Source organism: Hyperolius riggenbachi, chromosome 9 (genome assembly GCF_040937935.1).
Source record: "Hyperolius riggenbachi isolate aHypRig1 chromosome 9, aHypRig1.pri, whole genome shotgun sequence".
Classification (NCBI taxonomy): domain Eukaryota; kingdom Metazoa; phylum Chordata; class Amphibia; order Anura; family Hyperoliidae; genus Hyperolius; species Hyperolius riggenbachi.
In genome coordinates, this window is record NC_090654.1 from 233492605 (window position 1) to 233513436 (window position 20832).

General features: G+C 43.4%; 1 protein-coding gene across 3 annotated transcripts in view; it reads right to left on the minus strand.

The window, feature by feature from the left end:
* Positions 1–240: 240 nt before the first annotated feature.
* Positions 241–20832, minus strand: part of MDGA2 (MAM domain containing glycosylphosphatidylinositol anchor 2) — a 1075710-nt gene continuing 1055118 nt past the window's right edge. For all 3 annotated transcript variants that reach the window (XM_068254164.1, XM_068254163.1, XM_068254165.1), the window contains exons 15-17: positions 20654–20784; positions 5748–5853; positions 241–2134 (exon numbers count right to left, since the gene is read on the minus strand). In XM_068254164.1, coding sequence (XP_068110265.1) covers positions 2040–2134; positions 5748–5853; positions 20654–20784 — 332 coding nt within the window. In that variant the 3' untranslated portion in view covers positions 241–2039. The remainder of the gene's footprint in view (positions 2135–5747; positions 5854–20653; positions 20785–20832) is intronic.

Sequence of the window (20832 nt, forward strand, 5' to 3'; positions counted from 1 at the left end):
CTATCTTTAAAAAAAATTACAGAGTGAGGTGTTAGCCAACAGGCCTTCTTCATACTTTAGTTAAGGGAAATGTATTCCAAAAGACTGGAGTTCAAAGAAGGCTTATTGGCCAAAAGCTTACGGTTTGAATCTTTTAATGTTAGCCAACAAATGGTACCATCCTTATTCAAAACTTACTGATTTGAAATTCATAATAGTATTAGACCTTGTGTACAAACAAAAGAACCAGTAGACCATTGATTATACCTTACCTGGAAAGAGGCTTTATTGAACATTGCTGTAAAAGTTTTGTTTTCGTTTCAGTTGAATAACTGAATCAGCACAAACATTTCTACAGAATTCAAAAGTAAAATAAAAAATAAAATCAAAAATATACTTGAATCTGCTCATAATCTAAGACATATCTTCTTGTGCTTCAGTTTCATTTAAATCAATTTCAGCAACGTTAAATATGTTTTTTTTATTTGTAGCCCAATTCTTTGCATAACATTTTTTTCATCAAATGTTTTAAAGAAACATAAAAGAATAACTTTGTTTTTGTAGATAAAAGTATTTTAAATGAAGTTAAAATTTAAGATAATTTAAAGAAACCAAATATATCTTCAAATGTTCATAGCCAACGTTATAAGGGACATATACAATGCATTGAAAAAGTGGCTGGTTAAAGTATGTATTTAATCAGGTAGCTCAGTCATTTTTTTTTACAGTTTTATGTAAAAGTGTATTATCTTTTTTTCCAAACTTGCCAAAATAATAAAATACTATGTCACAATCTGCACAGAGTCTGATTAGTGGGCAGAGGCATCGGACCCTCATTGTTTTTTTTATTTTTTAGACCAATAATTCAGACCCAGAGATTCTGCCAGGGTCGAACACATTGCAGTCTTAGATGCTCAGAATTCTTTCCTCTTAAGATCAGACTGATTTCATTTCAAATGTAGATAAGAGTACGAAAATCATTTTTCTCATTTCAAAAGCGAAAAAAAAAATGAAAGACTATATTGACAACTTTTCAAACTACTTTGGTTAGCAGTAATGTGAAAAGTTGCTTCTTCTATTTCATGTTTGATTTTGTCAGACTGAAAATGCGCATGACTGTTTTAAAAGATGAAACAGGTAAATTAAAAAAATATGATGTTTTTTAAGATCTTATGCAGCAACATAAGTCTATGTACTTCTGTAGCAATTTTTTTCTTTTTGTGTTTTTTTCTTTTGATCCGGCCTGTATCCTGTACTTGTGGACTGCAGTTTGCTTATAAAACAGTTTATTTTTTTTTCTCACAAACCACTCACAGCAGTGCAACCTTGATTAGCTAACTTTTTTTCAGGCTTGTTAATTGAAGGCACTTGGTTTCCTGGCGATTTATAAAAGGTGGTGGTTTGGTTCCTTTGTTACAACTGATGAGTTGGTGACTTGAACTCGTGGTCCACAAGCCAAATCCCATAAGCTGAAAGAAAGCTTGTAAGACTGAGCTGCTCTTTCTTGGAGACGACTACATGCAAAAAAGATATAGCATACCTTTTGTTATTAGCAAAGCTGTGACAAAATGATGTAAGTGTCCTACAGAGGTTTTAGTTTTCAATGGTGGCAGCCAAGGCAAGAGGGCTTACAAAGACGGGTTCCTTAAGTAAAAACCTTCTTGGATTGAAAATGAATGCCAGATCTTGGTGTACCCTGTTAACTGTGAGGTTTAGGCTGACAGGCCAGTAGGTGTGAATGGTACCAAGCAAACTCTACTCATTTGAAAGAAAACCAGCCATGACGTTGTGCTTTGACAAGGATATCTTAATTCCTTTTTTCTTAAAAAAGAATACTCAGATTATACTGTATTTGTGAAAGCCACAGAAGCACTGTGAGGTCTCTTCCTAGTTTATGTCTCAGGTGGGGCTTGTAGTGATGTTATGTTCCGTGTCCTGTTAAATCCCAGTGCCTTTGTGGAGGAATCTTTGGTAGATTGTTTTTCTAGTTGTCCATTTACAAAGACTCTTTCTTCGTACCAGTGCCTAGTGAATCGTTTGTAGCCTCTGCCAGAATATGGTCACCTTTGATGACTTAAAAAAGAAAGAAATAGGAAAAGTGGATACAACCATATATGCACTAAAGTCCCAGACACTTTAACACCCGAAGGAGGAGCTGAAAATAAGAAAATAAAAAGAAATGTAACTATTCAAAAATAGCTTATGCATTTAGTCATGTCAAAAACAGTTGGACTGTGAAATATCATGCTAGAAAGAACAGAAGTAACAAACTGTTGTATGTGGCCATCTTTGGGTTTATCTGTACGGGCACATTCATGCTATTTGTGGTCCAGTGCACTATAAAGCATTACACATAATGAAGCTGAAGATTTATTAAAACCAGTGCAAAAAAAAAAAAATGCATAAGAACTAGTGCAAAAATAGTTGTTGCTACAATTCACCCTGCACTGGTTTCAATAAATCTTCTCCAGTAGGGAGTAGCAGGAACATCCAATACTACTAAAAAAGCAATGTCTGAACAACACTGCAATGTATACATCTACATGGATTTCTATTCATTGCCTATTTAAGTTGATGAAAGTGGCCAATACCCAAAAGATAGATAGTACCATAAGTGCTAAATTACTCTAAAATGGGACCCTGGTCCAGTGGAATGATGCAGCGTGTGCATTATTAGAACATGGCTGCTGTCATTCTCATCACTACAGCAGAGGAGAAGAATTCCCATGTGGTTGCAGAAATGAGGATGTCAGTGGCTGCCTAGGCTTCCAAAGCACTGGACAATAGATTTTGAAGGAGACGATGTAAAGGTGTGAGGGTGAGTCAGGATGGCAAAATAGTACAGAGAGAGAATAGGGATGAGCGAGTAATATTTTCACGTTAAAGAGGAACTGTAACGTGAAAACGTACCCTGGGGGGTACTCACCTCGGGTGGGGGAAGCCTCAGGATCCTAATGAGGCTTCCCACGCCATCCTCCGTCCCTCGGGGGTCTCGCTGCAGCCCTCCGTACAGCGGTGACGTCATTATTTACCTTCCCGGCTCCAGCGCAGGCGCTCTGGCGGCTGTCGGCTCCGAAGTAGGTGGAAATACCCGATCGCCGTCGGGTCCGCTTTACTGCGCAGGCGCAAGTCTCCGGCGCCTGCGCAGTAGAGCGGACCCGACTGAGATCGGGCATTTCCGTCTACTTCGGAGCTGACAGCAGCCACAGCGCCCCCGCTGGAGCCTGCACAGGTAAATATTGAAGTCACAGTCGGGTCTGTCGCCGGCTGTTCGGAGGGATGCAGCGAGACCCCCGTGGGACAGAGGACGGTGTGGGAAGCCTCATTAGGAACCGAGGCTTCCCCCACCCGAGGTGAGTACCCCCCAGGGGCATTTTTTAATGTTACAGAGTCTCTTTAAGTTTGGAGTCGCTGAGAATTTGCCCCAATCTCGCTCATCAAGATTCTTGTGAATTTGGCAGCCAATTTTGTCTTGTTTCCAAAGACTGATAAGCAAGATTTTCATGGAAAGTCAGTGACAAGCTTACAAACTTGCCAGGAGCAATTTTGCTCATCCTAATGGTGGCCACTAATGATCCAATCTTTTTCATCCAATCTTACCTATCTATGTATTATAAGGGTAAATTGAGTGAATATACTGAATGGATACTTCAGGCAGTTACCTTATATTACATAGAAATGGTAAGATTGGGTGAAAAAGATTGGATCATTAGTGGCCATCTTTAGTAGAAGACATTATCAAACATGGCACCAATGTATGCCTACACAACATTCACACAACACTGCTCAACTACCCTGGAGTGAGAAGCATTAATAATACAGGTTTGTTTCACTCTTATTCAGGAACGCATTTTAGTTAAGGTGGCCACTAACGGTCCAATTTCCAGTGAAAAATTGTTCGAGCGATTAGAAATTATGATCGATTGGTTGTAAATAATCTCCGTTGATGGGCAAAATCATTCAATTACATACGATTATAAAATCAGTCGTCTGATTGGATTTTTGTCGAACCAAAATTTGGATTTTCTTGTTGATTGTGATAGATAGGAAGCAAAGATTGGCGTGTTGATGGTCTAGTGAATGAATTTCTGATCGCTTGAACGATTTTTCACTAGAATTTGTATAGTTAGTGGCCACCTTTAGTTAGGATGACCATACTATGCAAAGAAAATATATATGTAATATACATGTATGGACTTTTTATAATGATCTCAAACGAAGGTGTTTCCTAGTGGCAGATGTGCTTGTAACGTTCCAGAATATTTTTGAATGGAATAATGTTGCTTGCATAGCAGCACAGCGCCAGCCAATGTACATGCAGTGGACCTTCACATAAGCAGGGCCGGATTTGTACTTTAAAGTGCCCAAGGCCTGCTGTCACCAACCATATCCTCTCTAACATGTTTCTATCCATCACCCTGACTAGCAATCACTGGTTGCACTTCACTGGTTTGAATGGGTTCCCCTCCCTTGCTCTGCTCAACAAAGAAGCAGTGCACACTCTGTCCACATGTTCTACCTGTGATTTTGCAATTCTGCGTGTATATACATGGCAGGCAATAATGTTCTGAGACTTGAGAAATGATACTTGTGTATGAGGGAAACCCAGGCCTAGTGGAGACAGACATGTGTGAGCAAGTCCATGTTTTCCCATAGGAATTATGGGTTCTTTCTGTTGGTCCATTGGTCTGCTCTGGGTGTTAACACTAAGAAAATGCATTTTTTGAACTTTAACCTCTTCACAACGGAGGGGTTTTACCCCTGAAACACCAGCGCAATTTTTACGTTTCAGCGCTGCTTTCATTCTTTTTTTTCTGTGATATGATTGGTTATTGGGGACTGGGGTCCCCATAACCAATCATTGCACTGCAGAGCGGGGGTGTGTGTGCGCGTGCGCGGGTCGCGGGGGTGCGCGATCGCGCGCTGCATGTTTGTTTACTATTCATTGTTATGAATGAAAACTGCCTCTGTTTGAAGCAGTCTTCATTATATTCACAATCGGCGAGTCTAATTGGATTTAGGAACGCTTGTTCCTAACATCCAATTAGTCACCTGCTGTGCTGGCTGGCTGGAGTGTGCGCGCGAATTCCCGGCCCACTCCCAGCCAGTAAACAAACGAGTGCGCCTTTCTCCGTCCCTGGGGGTGAAGCAGTGTGCAGAGGGACGGAGAGATTTAGCACTGGGGGGGTGAAGTGGTTAAAGGGGTGTTTTCAATTCGGATATTGACTCTGAGCACTGCAATACTTTGCTAATACCAACGTAGCATGGCATGACGATTGCTCATGCAATAGGATCTTGAGTTTCAGGCAAAGTCATGTCACGTGAAAACAATTAAAACCTTAAAGTGAATCTGAGGTTAACAAACTGATGAGATAAACAATTGTATTTATTTTCCTACTTTCCTATAAAATGACTTTTATATTTTATATTTAAACATTTACTAAGTAGATTGAATGTTTTTATTGTCTCTGCTCAATGGCAGTCTATTAAGTGTCCCTGAGTTAAATTACATGAACTATTGACCTTTTTATATCTCTCCCCTTCCCTCAGAAGTTGTATTCTGCCAGGAAAACATGCATGGCTGTAATTCTGTAATTGCTAATCAGTGAAGTTTCCTATAGGCAGCAAAATAAAAACAGCCTGGTTATTAATATGTTTTGTACTGTACATACACATGTGTATCTCATCATGTTGCCTCGGGTACACTTTAAGCTGTGATATTTGGATGATATGTATTTATTATATTACAGATAAAATACAGAACATACTAGTGGCTGGCTGATCCATCCTCGCACACTCTCCTTCTACAATCGATACATCGTCTATGGCGATGTCTCCTTCTATACCAGGACCTCGAACACCTTCAAAAATGACCTGCAATTGGAAACAGTATGTGAAAATGAATGACAAGTGAATCCTCAATGGCTTCACACCTTAGAGATAATGGCCCATATGCAATTCACTTTTTCACCTGAGTTTTCTCCTAGGTGATATTTTCAGAACTTGTCATAAATGCATTTTAAGCCACCAGCCAACAAGAAAATACTAAGAATACATTTGATAGCACTTTTTCACCAACTTTTGGGTAGCTTTTCAATATTGAAATGCTAAAAAGTTAGTTTAAAGAGAAGATAAAAATGATCTCCTAGGAGATAACTCAGGTGAAAAAGTTAATTGCTTATGGGCCAAAGTGTTTTGTGAAAGCTCAAAATACTATCTTGCTTGTAGTTGGGTTCTCTGGATCATCCTGTATTTAAATCAAAGTATTTTTTATGTTTATAGAAGTTATAATATTTTGTACCAATATTATTGACTTGTTGAGACTGGGTTGGTTCATTCCCTTTTCCATTGGTCTAATATAATTTCCAGCAGATCTGAGCCAATTATTGTATTTATCTTGTAAAGGTGATATTCCCTTGCATATTAACTTAGTTTATTCTTCTACTACATAGATTTGGTAACTATAAGTTGTACATTTGTTCAAGAGCAAAATGTGGCAAAACATGCATTATTCAAGTGTGTTCTCTGGCTTAGAGACCACATAAACACCTGGAAATATTGGTCAAGACAACTCAAAACAGCACATGTGCCGCCATAGGCCGTAATGTGAATTATGGCTATAGCAGTGATCAGACAGAGACGGCACCCAAATTACTATAGAAACAGAGTAATTCAGCCGGCAGCAATAGCTGGCAGCTAAATTATGTCTTCCCCCTGGCGGCCTGGAGGGGAATGGTAATTAATGTCACTTGGACTTTTGCAGGAGCAGAGTGAGACGATTATTGGCTTTGCTCTGCGCCCAAATTTCGTGGCGTCATTTTGCATGTATTGATACTAGTAACCCCTCCCTTTCCGTCCACCCTATCCCAGCTTGACCCTCCAACCACCAAGTCCGATATTCTTCTGTACCTGGCTATATTCTTTAAAATAAGTGGCAGGGGTTTTCTTTAATACGTTTTCAAAGAGAGTTGAGATGAATTTTAAAAGTTCCTCCTTGTCTGACAGACTGTTCAGTGGTGATTGAAAAACTCTTAAATAGCAGTTATCTGGAAGTGGCATGGTTAAATAAAGCAATTTATTTTAGTGCATATTCTGATTCTCCAGAAACCTTTAGGGATTCAGACATTATACTTTATGTGAGAGTTTTATTTATTCCACTGATGCTTCGGACAAGAAAAAGAACACTCTTCTTTATTTAATTCATCCCTCTAGACCAATTATCCATCTGCGTGATGATCATTTACTTTCCACTACAAGTCACACGTTTGTGTTCATTTCTGCAGCCTCTGTAAATGATTTGTCTCAACCTGGGTAGACATGATTAGCTGGAGAAGAGGTTACTTGGAGATTAAATGTTCAGGCAGGGAATGGGTTAGGTGCCGGTTGGTGGTGCTAGCAGAGAAGGTGTTAACTTATGTGTCAGACATTGGTATTAACTTGTATGTCAGGCATTAAGAAGATTTGTGCAACTAACAGGATCTTCAGACACTCCTGAGCATTAATGTGCCCATAAACTAACGCGATGTCCCGCTGATAGACAGCAGATTCGATCACTGTGATCGAATTTGGTGTGAAATCGATACATAAACGTGGGGCGATCGATCAAATTCCATCTGTAATCGATCGATTGTGTCGATCTGCCTAAGTGGAAAATTTTGCTCAATCGCCGGCGGGTCAGGAGCGCATCGTTCGTGGCGTAACAGGACGGGACATTGACAGGAAGTGAAGCGAAGATGGAGGAGTACGCTGGAAGAAATGAGATTGCAGGGACCCGGAGACCCGCACCAGTGGACAGGTAATGAATAGCGGCCGGCCGGGGGAAGCAGGGGCAGAGAGGCAGTCGGCAGCGGTAGTTCCACAGGTTGTGAAACGATTTCATGCTGCAATGGATTCAAAATCTGTTTGCAGTGTATGGGCAGCCATTAGATTCCTCTCTGATCAGATTCGATCAGAGAGGGATCTATCTGTTGGTCATCGACCAGTGTATGGCAGCCTTTAGAGAAGGCCACACGTTGTAGAGTATAGCTATCAGTTTCCTCCACCCAACTGCAGGGCTATTTCTGTCTATTTTGGAGCCCTAGGCAAGACTTGGCAAGGCACCTTTTGACACCTACCCCCCATCTGGTCAATAGGAAGCTCTAATTACTAATATTAAATTTGCAAATGCCAATAATGCATTCATAGGTTCAGGGCTGGAGTTCTGGAAAGGCCACAATGGGCTGGGCCTTAGGCCGCTGCAGACCAAGTGGCCACCTGGATGTGGTACAGGAGTTGCTGCACATAAAAGAGAAGGCTACACATGGAAAGCAGCACATGAAAAAGGGGAGATGATGCCCAAGGCCGTTGTATGTTAAAGAAAGAAGCAACAGTAAATAGATGTTACTCATGGAAGAGGGGGCTGCTCATGGAATGGGAGGGGTAATTCTCCACATGGAAGGGAAGCCACATATATCTGACCTGGGGAAGAAAAGTATTAATACGGTCTTGTATAGGTTATGTACAGATATAATGTTGTTTCCCAAAATGCGTCATAAAACATGTGCAGAGTCACATTAATCAATACAGAACAAATACAGAACAAATCTAAAACAATTACAGCTTAATCAGCACATTAAAGTCACCTGCCATACCACTGTTACACTATTCAGGCCTCCTTTGTTATGCTTACAAGCAATGCCCCCATTGGTAAAATTCCCATCACAGAATCTGTACTGTTCGATTTGTACAATAAAAAAACATACCAATCGAGTCACTGCGATCTCCTGGATCCATCTCTGCTGTTTCCGTCACTCCCCACCGTGATCCTGGCTTTTAATCGCCAGTTTTAGGCAGTGTTTACAAACAAAAAACATGTCCGCTAACCAGGAAGTGATGTATGTGTATATATATCATGTTTCTCAGCATGGGCAGCTCCCTCCTCCCTCAGACAAGCCGAAATTGAGAGCAGAGAGCTGTCTGTGAGGGATAAACAAAGCACACACACAGAGCCTGCAGGGGGCATGGAGGGGGCGTGCATAACTTCTCCCTATCACAGCAGAGGCAGTGCATTCCTCCCTGGGTCGACAAAGCTTGACAAAGAAAAGAAGATTAGATATATTACAGAGACAGTGCAACTAGAAAAGGCTGCAGTAATCCAGACCACATTAGAACAGGTATAGGAACTTATAGGATAGAAGGAATAACGCTGAACATTTTGTTACAGAGTCTCTTTAAGGAAGGGACTTAGAAGTTTTGTATGAGAATTCCATGCAATGTGCTAAGAATAGTTGTGTGGTGCCCCACCCGGCAGGTGTCATCCCAAGATTCTGCCTGGTTTGCCTGTGCCTTGCACATCCAAGTTGAGGACTGGAGGGGAGGCAGCACTGTAGTTGTATGTAAAGAAGCATCTCAGAGGAGGAAACAAGAGTTCACTTCACATTATACAATCCCTGGCATGCTCCAATGCACGCTCTGTAGGAAGGGGTGGAGGAGGAGTAGAGCTGGTGAAAGTAAGTTCCCCAAAACACAATAGTGGAGGCAGCACTATACAATGGGCACAGTAATGGGTGGAGCACAACAAAGGCAACAATGATAATGCACCATGCTACATGGCATAGTACAGTAAAGGGGTACTATAATGGGCACCACAATAGTAGGGGAGTCTCAAAAAATGGAAGCTCAATAATAAGGAGGTGCAAGAGGATAAAGGGGACAATACACCGAGGAGAAAGCACAATAGAGGCACTACGATGGAGAGAGCACAATAATAGGAACCAGCACAATAGAGGGTGCACTACAAAGTGGTCACTTGCTGATTTCTGCAAGTGTGTGTGTGTGTGTGTGGGGGGGGGGGGGGGGGACACTTCAGTCCCATGTGTGAGGTGTTATTTCCAACTCTTCACTGGTTGCCAGTAAAATGGAGAATCCATTTTAAGATTTGCATACTGACGATCAAGGCGCTAAACCACATGGGACCCAAGTACACAGTGCATCTATTGGAACTATATGCCCCTCCATGCGCCCCCACTCTGCAAATAAAAAATTTGGTGCACAGGCCTTTTCCTATACAGCCCCCACTCTATGGAACTCACTTCCACAACCAGTGCAAGAGGCCCCTTTTACAGCTTTAAGAAAAGGCTTAAAACCCACCACTTTTCCTGAGCCTTTGCGACTGACTGCAGAATGGAGGGTCATAGCGATTTGAGTCACAACGGGAGAAAAGTGCTATAAAGATATTTAATTATTGTTATTATTACTACTGAAATCCCAAGCGTATAAGGGTAAAGGAATGGATACTACTACAGTCCTGTGTGTGTGTGTGAATGTGAGTGTGTGTGTGTGTGTGTGTTGTTATTGCAGCACTGTGTGCGGTATAATTTTATATTGCAATCCCACAATCCCATGTATGCGTGGTATCATTTCCTATTTCCCTCCCATGTGTGTTAGCATGTATGCTCCTACAGCATTTGTGTGTGTGTGTGTGTGTGTGTGTGTGTGTGTGTGTGTGTGTGTGTGTGTGTGTGTGTGTGTCTTGGGGGAAGGGGACAGTCTCTACTGCAATCCCAGCTGCAGCCAAGTCTCTGGTGATAGTCTACTCTATGTTAACGCCAGTGGGAAATACACCTTTTAAGTACCATTTTTCAAACATCAGAGAGGTGGATTCATAATTGCTTTCTTTTCTCCTCCTGGCTCCTGCTGATCCTGGACTCCTAATTAATCACTCAAGCAGGTGAAGTCTGATATATGCTACTATAAGGTATTGCACTGTTATGTAACACCCCCTCCCCCATATAATGCTTCTTTAAATCTGGAGACAGATCACTGTATTGGCAGGAGAAAAACTATAATCTAATGACTGAGAAAAGGTATTTGCATTTTAACAATGGCTGCCATCCACACGAGCCAGTCCTGTAGTGTATTAGCTATCCGTTAATCTTTAGCTCAAATCTAGCCTAATTATCGTGTTTACCAGGTACAGAAAGCTTTGTGTGAGCCACACTCCTAATCACAAGAAAAAACACAGGATTTTACAACCATACTACTGCAACTTTGCAGAAATTACTGGTGGAACAGTAGTGAAAATAACATAAAATTGCCTATTGTTCCAATATTCATTTATAGATTATTTAGTCAGTGTTTGCCCATTGTGAAACCTTTCTTCCCTTCATGTACCTGAAAATGATCACTGGTGGTGACATCTTTAGTTCTGGCAGGTGATCTGTGCAGAGGCGTAGCTATGGGTGGGCAAGGGGGGACAAATGTCCCCGGGTGCAGCACTGTGAGGGCGCTAAGCACGGATGCTGCAAACCAACATGCACGCAAGGCAGCTTGCTGACTGCCCAAAGAGCCCCTGATTCTTTTCCTTCCTGTGCAGAGGAGTGCAAAAATTTTAACAGGAGCAGAAAAAGTGGGGCACATCTGGCCATCTAAAGGGAAGCCCATCTGGCTATCTAAAGGGGGGCGCATTTAGCTATTTAAAGGGGTGGCACATCTGGCTATCTAAACAGGAGGTAGGGGGCACATCTGGCTATCTAAACAACATTTGACTCTACCCATGACCACAACCACCTTCTGATGTGTGGCCATGCCCATTTTGTCCAGAGGGGGGTGCAAAAACTTTGCCCCCAGGCACTGAAAACCCTAGCTACACCTTTGGATCTGTGTGGCATGTTTGTTACTGAGACCTCTATGCACAGAGGGAGATATTGCTTGCTTAACAGTTGGAAATAGAGTTGGGCCGAACCTCCGATTTTAGATTCGCGAACCGGGTTCGCAAACTTTCGCGGAACGTTCGGTTCGCGTTAAAGTTCGTGAACCGCAATAGACTTCAATGGGGATGCGAACTTTGAAAAAAAAAAATTATGCTGGCCACAAAAGTGATGGAAAAGATGTTTCAAGGAGTCTAACACCTGGAGGGGGGCATGGCGGAGTGGGATAGATGCCAAAAGTCCCCGGGAAAAATCTGGATTTGACGCAAAGCAGCGTTTTAAGGGCAGAAATCACATTGAATGCTAAATGACAGGCCTAAAGTGCTTTAAAACATCTTGCATGTGTATACATCAATCAGGTAGTGTAATTAAGGTACTGCTTCACACTGACACACCAAACTCACCGTGTAATGCACCGCAAACAGCTGTTTGTGTAGTGACGGCAGTGGCGGGTTCACTGAACAGGAATACAGTTGCGGGTTCACAGAACAGGTATGCAGTGGCAGGTTCACTGAACAGGTATACAGTGGCGGGTCCACTGAACAGAACAGGTATACAGTGGCGGGTTCACTGAACAGGTATACAGTGGTGGGTCCACTGAACAGAACAGGTATACAGTGGCGGGTTCACAGAACAGGTATGCAGTGGCAGGTTCACTGAACACAACAGGTATGCAGTGGCAGGTTCACTGAACAGGTATACAGTGGCGGGTCCACTGAACAGAACAGGTATACAGTGGCGGGTTCACTGAACAGGTATACAGTGGCGGGTCCACTGAACAGAACAGGTATACAGTGGCGGGTTCACAGAACACAACAGGTATGCAGTGGCAGGTTCACTGAACACAACAGGTATGCAGTGGCGTGTTCACTAAACAGGTATACAGTGGCGGGTCCACTGAACAGAACAGGTATACAGTGGCAGGTTCACAGAACAGGTATACAGTGGCGGGTCCACTGAACAGAACAGGTATACAGTGGCGGGTTCACAGAACAGGTATGCAGTGGCAGGTTCACTGAACACAACAGGTATGCAGTGGCGTGTTCACTAAACAGGTATACAGTGGCGGGTCCACTGAACAGAATAGGTATACAGTGGCGGGTTCACAGAACAGGTATACAGTGGCAGGATCACTGAACAGGTATGCACTGGCAGGATCACTGAACAGGTATGCAGTGGCAGGATCACTGAACAGGTATGCACTGGCAGGATCACTGAACAGGTATGCAGTGGCAGGATCACTGAACAGGTATGCAGTGGCAGGATCACAGTACAGGTATGCAGTGGGCTGAGGGCTCACTGAACAGAACAGGTATGCAGCCAGGAAAAGCTAAGCCTAACTAATCTTTCCCTAGAGACAGACAGCAGCTCGCCCTACTCTCTCTAATGCAGGCACACGAGTGGCCGTAATGGCCGCCGCTGCCTGCCTTATATAAGGGGGGGTGGGGCTCCAGGGGCTAGTGTAGCCTAATTGGCTACACTGGGCCTGCTGACTGTGATGTAGAGGGTCAAAGTTGACCCTCAGGTGCATTATGGGGCGAACCGAACTTCCGCAAAACGTTCGCCGGCGAACCGTTCGGCCCAACTCTAGTTGGAAACAGCCATTATTTCCCACAACAGGATATAATCAAAAAGATAACATTTTAAAAATGCTTTGGAGGCAGTGGTGGACTTACCGCCTGTAAGCAGACACTAGAAACTGCCTATTCAAATATAAATAGAATTTACTGGTATACTCCAAGGGGGCTGCAACGCGTTTCACAGGCGTAAACCTGCTTCATCTGGCAATAAAATATAGGAGCACACAACAGCATTCGGTCTGGGTAGCACCTGGCGCCAGGTGTTACCCGGACTGCTGACACATTGCTTGCATGTTCCGCTCCACAAGCCAGGGGACACAGGTAGTCTTGAGCAGCGCACTCTGCACACCATGTGGCAGGGAATGGGGGCACAGACACAGCAAGGAGCCAGCTAGTAAGAGCAGGATCAATAGTGCACCATCCTTACGCTCCTCTGCCAATAACAAAACCTGCTCCACCATCTGTTCTGCTCCACTGACTCACATATAAGCCGGAGGGGTAACTTTTAAGCACATTTTCTTATGCTGACAAATTAGGCTTATACGCAAGTACATACAGGAGATATATATATATATATATATATATATATATACACATATATATAATGTTCTTCCCAGGCTCTTTTAGCCAGGTGCTCCACCCGGCTAGTTTAGTACTGTATATACACAGTATATGCAACTCTGGCCCAGTACAAGAACTCATTCATGGTATATGGTGACATAATATTAGTTGTCATATTGACCACATCATATGTGACATTATGCTCAATCCAGCTTTTAAATGCTGTTATGCTTTTTTAAACAGGAGTTTGCAAACATTTCAGCAACTCGTTCCATGGTCTGATATGATTGACCAAATCAATGCATGTTTGCTGGATTACGAATGCTTTCCGGTGCTCCGTGCAGCAGCTTAGAGCACCCAGGCAGAATACTTGTTTCATTTAACCGCTGAAGCCTGATTGGCTGTTCTGTGCGACTGCAACTTCTTTGGACTCATCTTAATAAATTGCCCCCATTGTTCCTCAAAAGTCTTCATTTGCCTCACCTGCCACGTATGAGCGTTCAGCTGCGCTCACAGCTGTTCTTACTCCATGTAGCAGCACAGCTGAGTTCATTTTCCAGCTTATTTTCTACGCCTAACGCTGTGCTTATCTTAACACTTTCCCCTCATCTGTTACTTAGCCTGTGCCATCCTTTATCTCACCAGTTCCTCGTCACATCTGTTCTTTCCATAATTCAGAAAAGTCTGTGCGAGGAGATACGCTGTAGTTATTTATTTATATTTTATTGAGTTGGATTTATTTATTGTACAGTACCCCTTAATCAGTTATTATAACCCTTTATAAAGCATCAAGATACACATCTAGCGATTTTGGCAGCCGACCAAGAGACAGATCTCTGACCGAATCTGATCGGAGAGAGATCTGTTGGCCGCTATAAACCACAGGCCGATTCCTAATCGATTTCAGCACGGAATCTTTCTGTAATTGGCCCTGTGACGCTGTCACGCCACCTCGCTGCCCCCAGCCCCTGTCCCCCCTAATGTTTTATGTACCCCCCAGCCCTGTGCCAGTGCAGTTATACTTTTACCTGTCACACAGTCACTCCGCCTGTCCGCGGTCTTCGGACTTCTGCAGAAGACTGATTTACAACTCTGTCATTTTAGCCCAATCACAGAGCTCGGAATTGTTGGACCAATCAGAGATTGCAGAATTTTTCCACGAAAGTAAGATTACCACAGTTATTTTAGACCAAGCACAAGACTCAGATACTAACGAGTCTTCCTGAGTCTTGACCTGAAACGGAATTTCCATTGAATCGGAAATCGACATTACTGACCATCCCTAACTCACTTATTATATCCTCAGATTCCTCACTGGAGATGCCTGGAATCTCTGAGGATGTATTAGGCCTCTTTCTGATGGGCAGCTGAGAAGTGGTAAATTCCCTGTCAGTCAGCTGCTCTCATGCACCGGCCATGTTAACACTCGGTACCAGTGCTCAGGGCAGCCATCAGGGTGGTACAAGAGGGACAGTAGTATGGGGCCCAGGAAGGGTCTGGGGCCCAAACAGTGGCAGTGCCACTTGAACCTCTGCTGGCAATTCTACCGTGCCATAACAGGAGTTGTGTGGTCATCTCCCTCTTCCCTGCTGCGTGATTGGTGAACATGCATCAATGCAGGGGGGGGGGGGGGTGTTATGGGCGACAGGCAAGTTGCTTTGACTCTATCCCACATACCGTGGCTCTGCCCCCACACAATCTACATATCAGATTGTTATTTGGTGACGTGCAGGGGGCCCTGTAGGTTTGCCATGCCAAGTACGGGGCCCAGAAAATTCTGATGGTGGCCCTGCCAGTGCTAGACAGGCGCCCCTCATGTTAGATCTGAGTGCGACTGCAGCCATGCTCAGATGAGACATGTCAGGGTTCTCTGCTATGGGTAACCCCACTGTGTGTCAAGCATGGTGTCACAAACACTTCCATTTGAATGTATTTTAATTGCACCAAAATGGAGCTTGTGGGCTCCAGACAGGACACTGAACTGGCCGAAAAGCATGCAGTTCAGCCGCCCCTCTGAAAGAGGCCCAACAGAAAAAACAGGCTCAATGCTTCTATATAAGAGATAGAGGCTTCGATTCACTCGTCTTTACTGAGCACTGACAGCACATACAAAGTTTAGCTGGTGTAATACAATGCATGTTACACTAATAGCATAAGTGTAAAGCTATTAAGTGTGATACATTATACCAATAACACATGTAATAGCTGTAATGTTTGTGTAGTGTGCATAACATGAGTTATGGTGTTTGCACAATAAACGTAACACACTTTGCGAAACGCCAACTAATCTTAAAGGACCACTGCCTGTGGACAGGAAGGTTTAGTCAATCGACCCTAGAGAGGCTCATTTACCCTTTGGGCCGGTTTTACACCTGGCCATTGAATTTGTGGCACAATGTTCCACCCCATCGCATCACACTGCAGAAAACTTCATTTGACCCTCTGGTAGAGTGTGCCAACAGGGTCATATGCATAGAGCCGCCCCCCGCACGCCCCTCGCCGCATCACGTACTCTCTCCCGGGTCATATTTCCGTCATTCTGTGCATGCGGATTGCTCCGCCACCATATTTAAAATCTCGGCATTGCTGCAAAAGTGTGACGGTAACATGCTGCTGACTTTGCAGCAGGTCGGTGGCCGATCGGCACTTCCAGAGCAATGTGACACGTTAAGTGTGCTGGGCCCCATTGCCTTGCATTGGTATTGCACATAGCCGGCCTTTGACCTGAGCGACTGGAGCGGTCGCTCAGGGCGCCAGCTTCCAAGGGGGCGCCTATAGCTGGTTGCCTATACTGAGGGCACCTACACCTGATTTCCTATACTGGGGGCACCTATAGCTGGCTACCTTTACTGAGGGCACCAACACCTGGCTACCTATACTAGTGGCACCTACGCCTGGCTACCTATACTGGAGGCACCTACACCTGGCTACCTATGGGGGCGCTATGGAGACCTTCAACTGACTTCCTATACTGGGTTCACCTATGCTTGTCAACCTATGCTGAGGGCACATACACATGAGATCCTGTACTGGGGGCACCTATACCTGGCTACCTACCTATACTTAGTCTGAGGGCATTTTTTTGGGGGGGAGGGGGGGGAGCGCACTGCAGCTATAATGTGTGGTGCAAATTGTCGGTGCTGTGCTATCATTCTAAATGGGGAGGGGCCTAACTGTCCTACTGATTTTATTAATATTTCTGAAAGGTTCTAGTCCTAATTTTTAAGTGTATTCAGGATAATTGACTCTTTCCATCCATTCGTGGTTATTAATAGTATTTTTCTATTATACATATGTGATGTGTCATGGAGATCTGAGCATTTGGAGTGATGAGTCACAACGTCAAAAATCCACTGTCCTAGGAGATATCTCAGGAGAAAAAGTGAATTGCATATGGGCCTGTGTGTGTATGCGCGCACGTGGGAAGAGGATGAAGGGGGGGGGCGGGCACAAAAGTCAGGTTGTGCTCAGGGCGCTGTGAAACCTAAGGCCGGCCCTGTTATTGCATTACCCTGCGGTAGAACAGGGTAACGCAACACACACTTGCAAGGCAAAAGTAAAAGGGTCCCGAAGGAACAAGGACAAACCAAATCTGTGTTTCAGAAGAGAAGTATTTGGACAGGGCTGTATCCACATATGATATAAGGACAGATAACAAAATCATTACACAGTCCTTCAGTTTTCCAAACTCCTCTTCATGGAATCCCTGCTCTGATGTATGTTTCATGCTACAGAAATAATTAGCACTGAATGAAAAGCGTAAACATTTATTTTATGTAAAATTATTCAGAAGTTTCTCTTGCTGACTGAATTAATTGTTATCAAGCCTGCTCCAGTTCATAAGAATTTCACTCTTTTCATTTGCAGATGGTACTGTCTGTCTGTTCATACCCAATAATGTTGATATCTTCAACCAAACAAAGCCAAAATCTAACACAAGGGACAATAGCTAGACTCTGGACCGCCTAAATGCAAAATGAGCAGTGCTAGAGATAATCGGTAGCAGAATATTGATAAAATTACTATCTATTATTGGGCAGTGATAGATTACTGATATTTTACTACCGTTAAACCTAAACCTATTCTCACACAAGTCCTCCTTCTATTGATGCTAAAAGGGGCACTACAGTGAAATTTAGGCAACTGGGATAACCCTAGTAGCATGTTTGTAATAGTAAGTACAAGGAATATTAGGCAGTGTATCTAGTTACAAAGATCGGCCTGACAGGATAATTTATAGCACCTCTTACAGATCCTGGCCATCACGTCCTTCTCTGTTCAGCTATAACAGCTATTTCTCTCCTCCTCTCCGTGTGTGGGATACAGGGCCGGTTCTTTCATGATGCAAGTGTTTTTCATGAAGCAAGGTAAAACACTTGCATCAGGCACAGAGATTACAGGGTCAGCATATGTGTACTGTGCATTTACACTTACAGCAAGCAGTCAGTAGGAGGAGAAGCGAGAAGAGAGCAAGCAAGGTGAAGAGGTCATCATTGGGGAAAAGCAGCTTGTTGTGCTGTGTGAGGAGTCTGACAGTGAGCAAGGAGGGGGGAAGCAGGAGAGCAGCAGTGTTTCATTTGTCTTGCACAGCAGAAGGGAGGGGGTGGCACTGATGTCATAACTGAGGAGGAATGGAGTGGCTGAGGGTGAGCAGTTTGTTTGTCACAGACTCACAGTCAGCCAATGTGCTATTGTGTTGAGCTGCAGCATGTCATGTGAGAACATTAAATGAAGCAGAGTAATTTGTTGGGTGCTGTACGACCATTCCAAATCGTGGGGGGTGCATCCTCACAAGTTCACCTCGGGCAGCAAAAAGTCTAGAACCGGCCCTGGCGAGATAAAAGCCTGTACTGTAGGCTGGCTCTGTCAGCAGCAAGTACGGATATCTTAGGTAAATAAGGAGGAAGCTGCTTGTTTATTTACCTAAGATACTTGCTGCTGATGGAGACAGCCTTACAGAACAAGCTTTTACCTCACACTATCTCACACACGGAGAGCACAGAGAGGAGAGAAATAGCTGTTGGCTGAACACTGAACAATGCTTTCTAGGGATGCCAGGATCTGAAAGAGGTGTTATAAATTTTCCTATCCTGCAGACCTTTGTAATGAGATACACTATCTAATATGTACTGCTCTCACTATTAAAAACATGCTACCAGAGTTATCCCAGTAGTCCAAATTTCACTGTAGTGCCCTTTAACTCTAATCAACCCCCTTCCCCCTCAAGGATGCTTCACCCTAACCAACCCCCTACTGTTGCCTAACTGTCCTTCCAACAATGCCTAACCTTAACTAACCTACCCATGCCTAACCTTAACCCTCCCCCACTTGCAAACCTGCCAATATATGCATGGCCTTCGCTGCATAAATTAATAATGGGCACTGCCATAGGTACCCATACTATTTGTGGCTATAAAAGGGAAATCCTCACAAGTTTGCTTCAGGCAGCAAAATGTTTAGAACCGGTCCTATCCAAAAGCTATACAAATCAAAAATGTGTCTTCTTAAAACAAAGGGTATTTGCGGTTATTAAGGAGCATATGAGGTGCCGGATATGCAAATCATCCCTTTGTTGTCCCTGCAAGCCAAACACACCTCCAGAGCACCTGCAATGCAATGATGTGTCAACTTGTTAATTGTGCAGAGCCACAGAAATTCCATGTGTATACAGACTGTTTCAGACTGGTTGGTCCTTATCAGAGCATGCCATTGATTAATATGGCTCTGTGAGGTAGAACTTGAAACACCCATTTAGCCCCTTTCACACTCCTAGTAGTTCTGGTTCACCACGAGCTTGCTGGGCAACCTATAATTGCCAAAAGCTAATGTCACCAAACACTGTGTAAATTCCACAAGATAAAGTATAATAAGAGTTATGGTGCCCATATATTACGCCATTTGCGGAATTGATATACAGCATTTAACTCATTAGCAGCTTCAATAGAGTTATCCCGTTTGAGATAAGCGCATTGCTTTTGACCTCAGTCAGCAGAACTCATGGTGCTGTTAATTCTTGGAATGCTTTATTCTATCTCTGCTAGCAGAAATTATAGAAACTGAAATCAGAGAAGTCCTCTGTTATCGTCTCACACTGCTCCCTAGTGACAAATGGCCATGAATACACATTACAGCAGAACTAATTAGAAGCAGGGAAATGTAACAAACAAGAAATAAAAAATGTGCTAAATAAGTGGCCTGGAGCACATGCAAGTCTCTAAATAATTTGGCTACTAAAGGGTTAATAGATCCCTCTCTGATCAGACTCTATCCTATGGTTGATCTGGTGGCCATTGAGAAACCTACACCACCTTTAAAGGGAAACTTCAGCCTAAACAAACATACTGTCATTAAGTTACATTAGTTATGTTAATTAGAATAGATAGGTAATTTAATCTCTTACTCTCCCTGTTTTAAAAGAACAGGCAAACGTTTGTGATTCATGGGGACTGCCATCTTTGTCATGGGGGTAGCCATCTTTTTGGTTGAAAGGAGGTGACAGGGAGCATGAGACACAGTTCCAACTGTCCTGTGTCCTGATAACCCCTCCCAGCTGCATGCACTAGGCTTCAAATGTCAAATTCAAAATGTAAGAAAAAATGTTTTGCACCAAAACAGCAGAACGAGAGCAACAACATCAGAAATCCCATCATGCTTTGCACAGCATCAGGGGAAAAATGCCCGGGCAGTTTTCTTCTGTGCATCTAAAAATGAGGCCTGGATAAGAGAAACAAAGTCCTGATGCTGTGAAACTGTTAAAGAAACACCAGGCCTTTTCAGTGCTGTTTAGTCGATTTTTAGCCTGGAGGTTCACTTTAAGAGTAATCATCAAGTCAAAAGTGTACTTACCTGAAAAGAAGCTGTTGGATGTATATTTAGGCGGGCTTGATGCCACTGTTCCCCTTTATTTCCACTGGCCGACCAGACAGGGACCTCTGAACTGGCTTGTCCTTTGAGTCGAAGAAATGTATTCAAACTCCCTAAATAAAAAGACAAAGACAAAGGAAAGGCATCCTTTTAGTTATTAT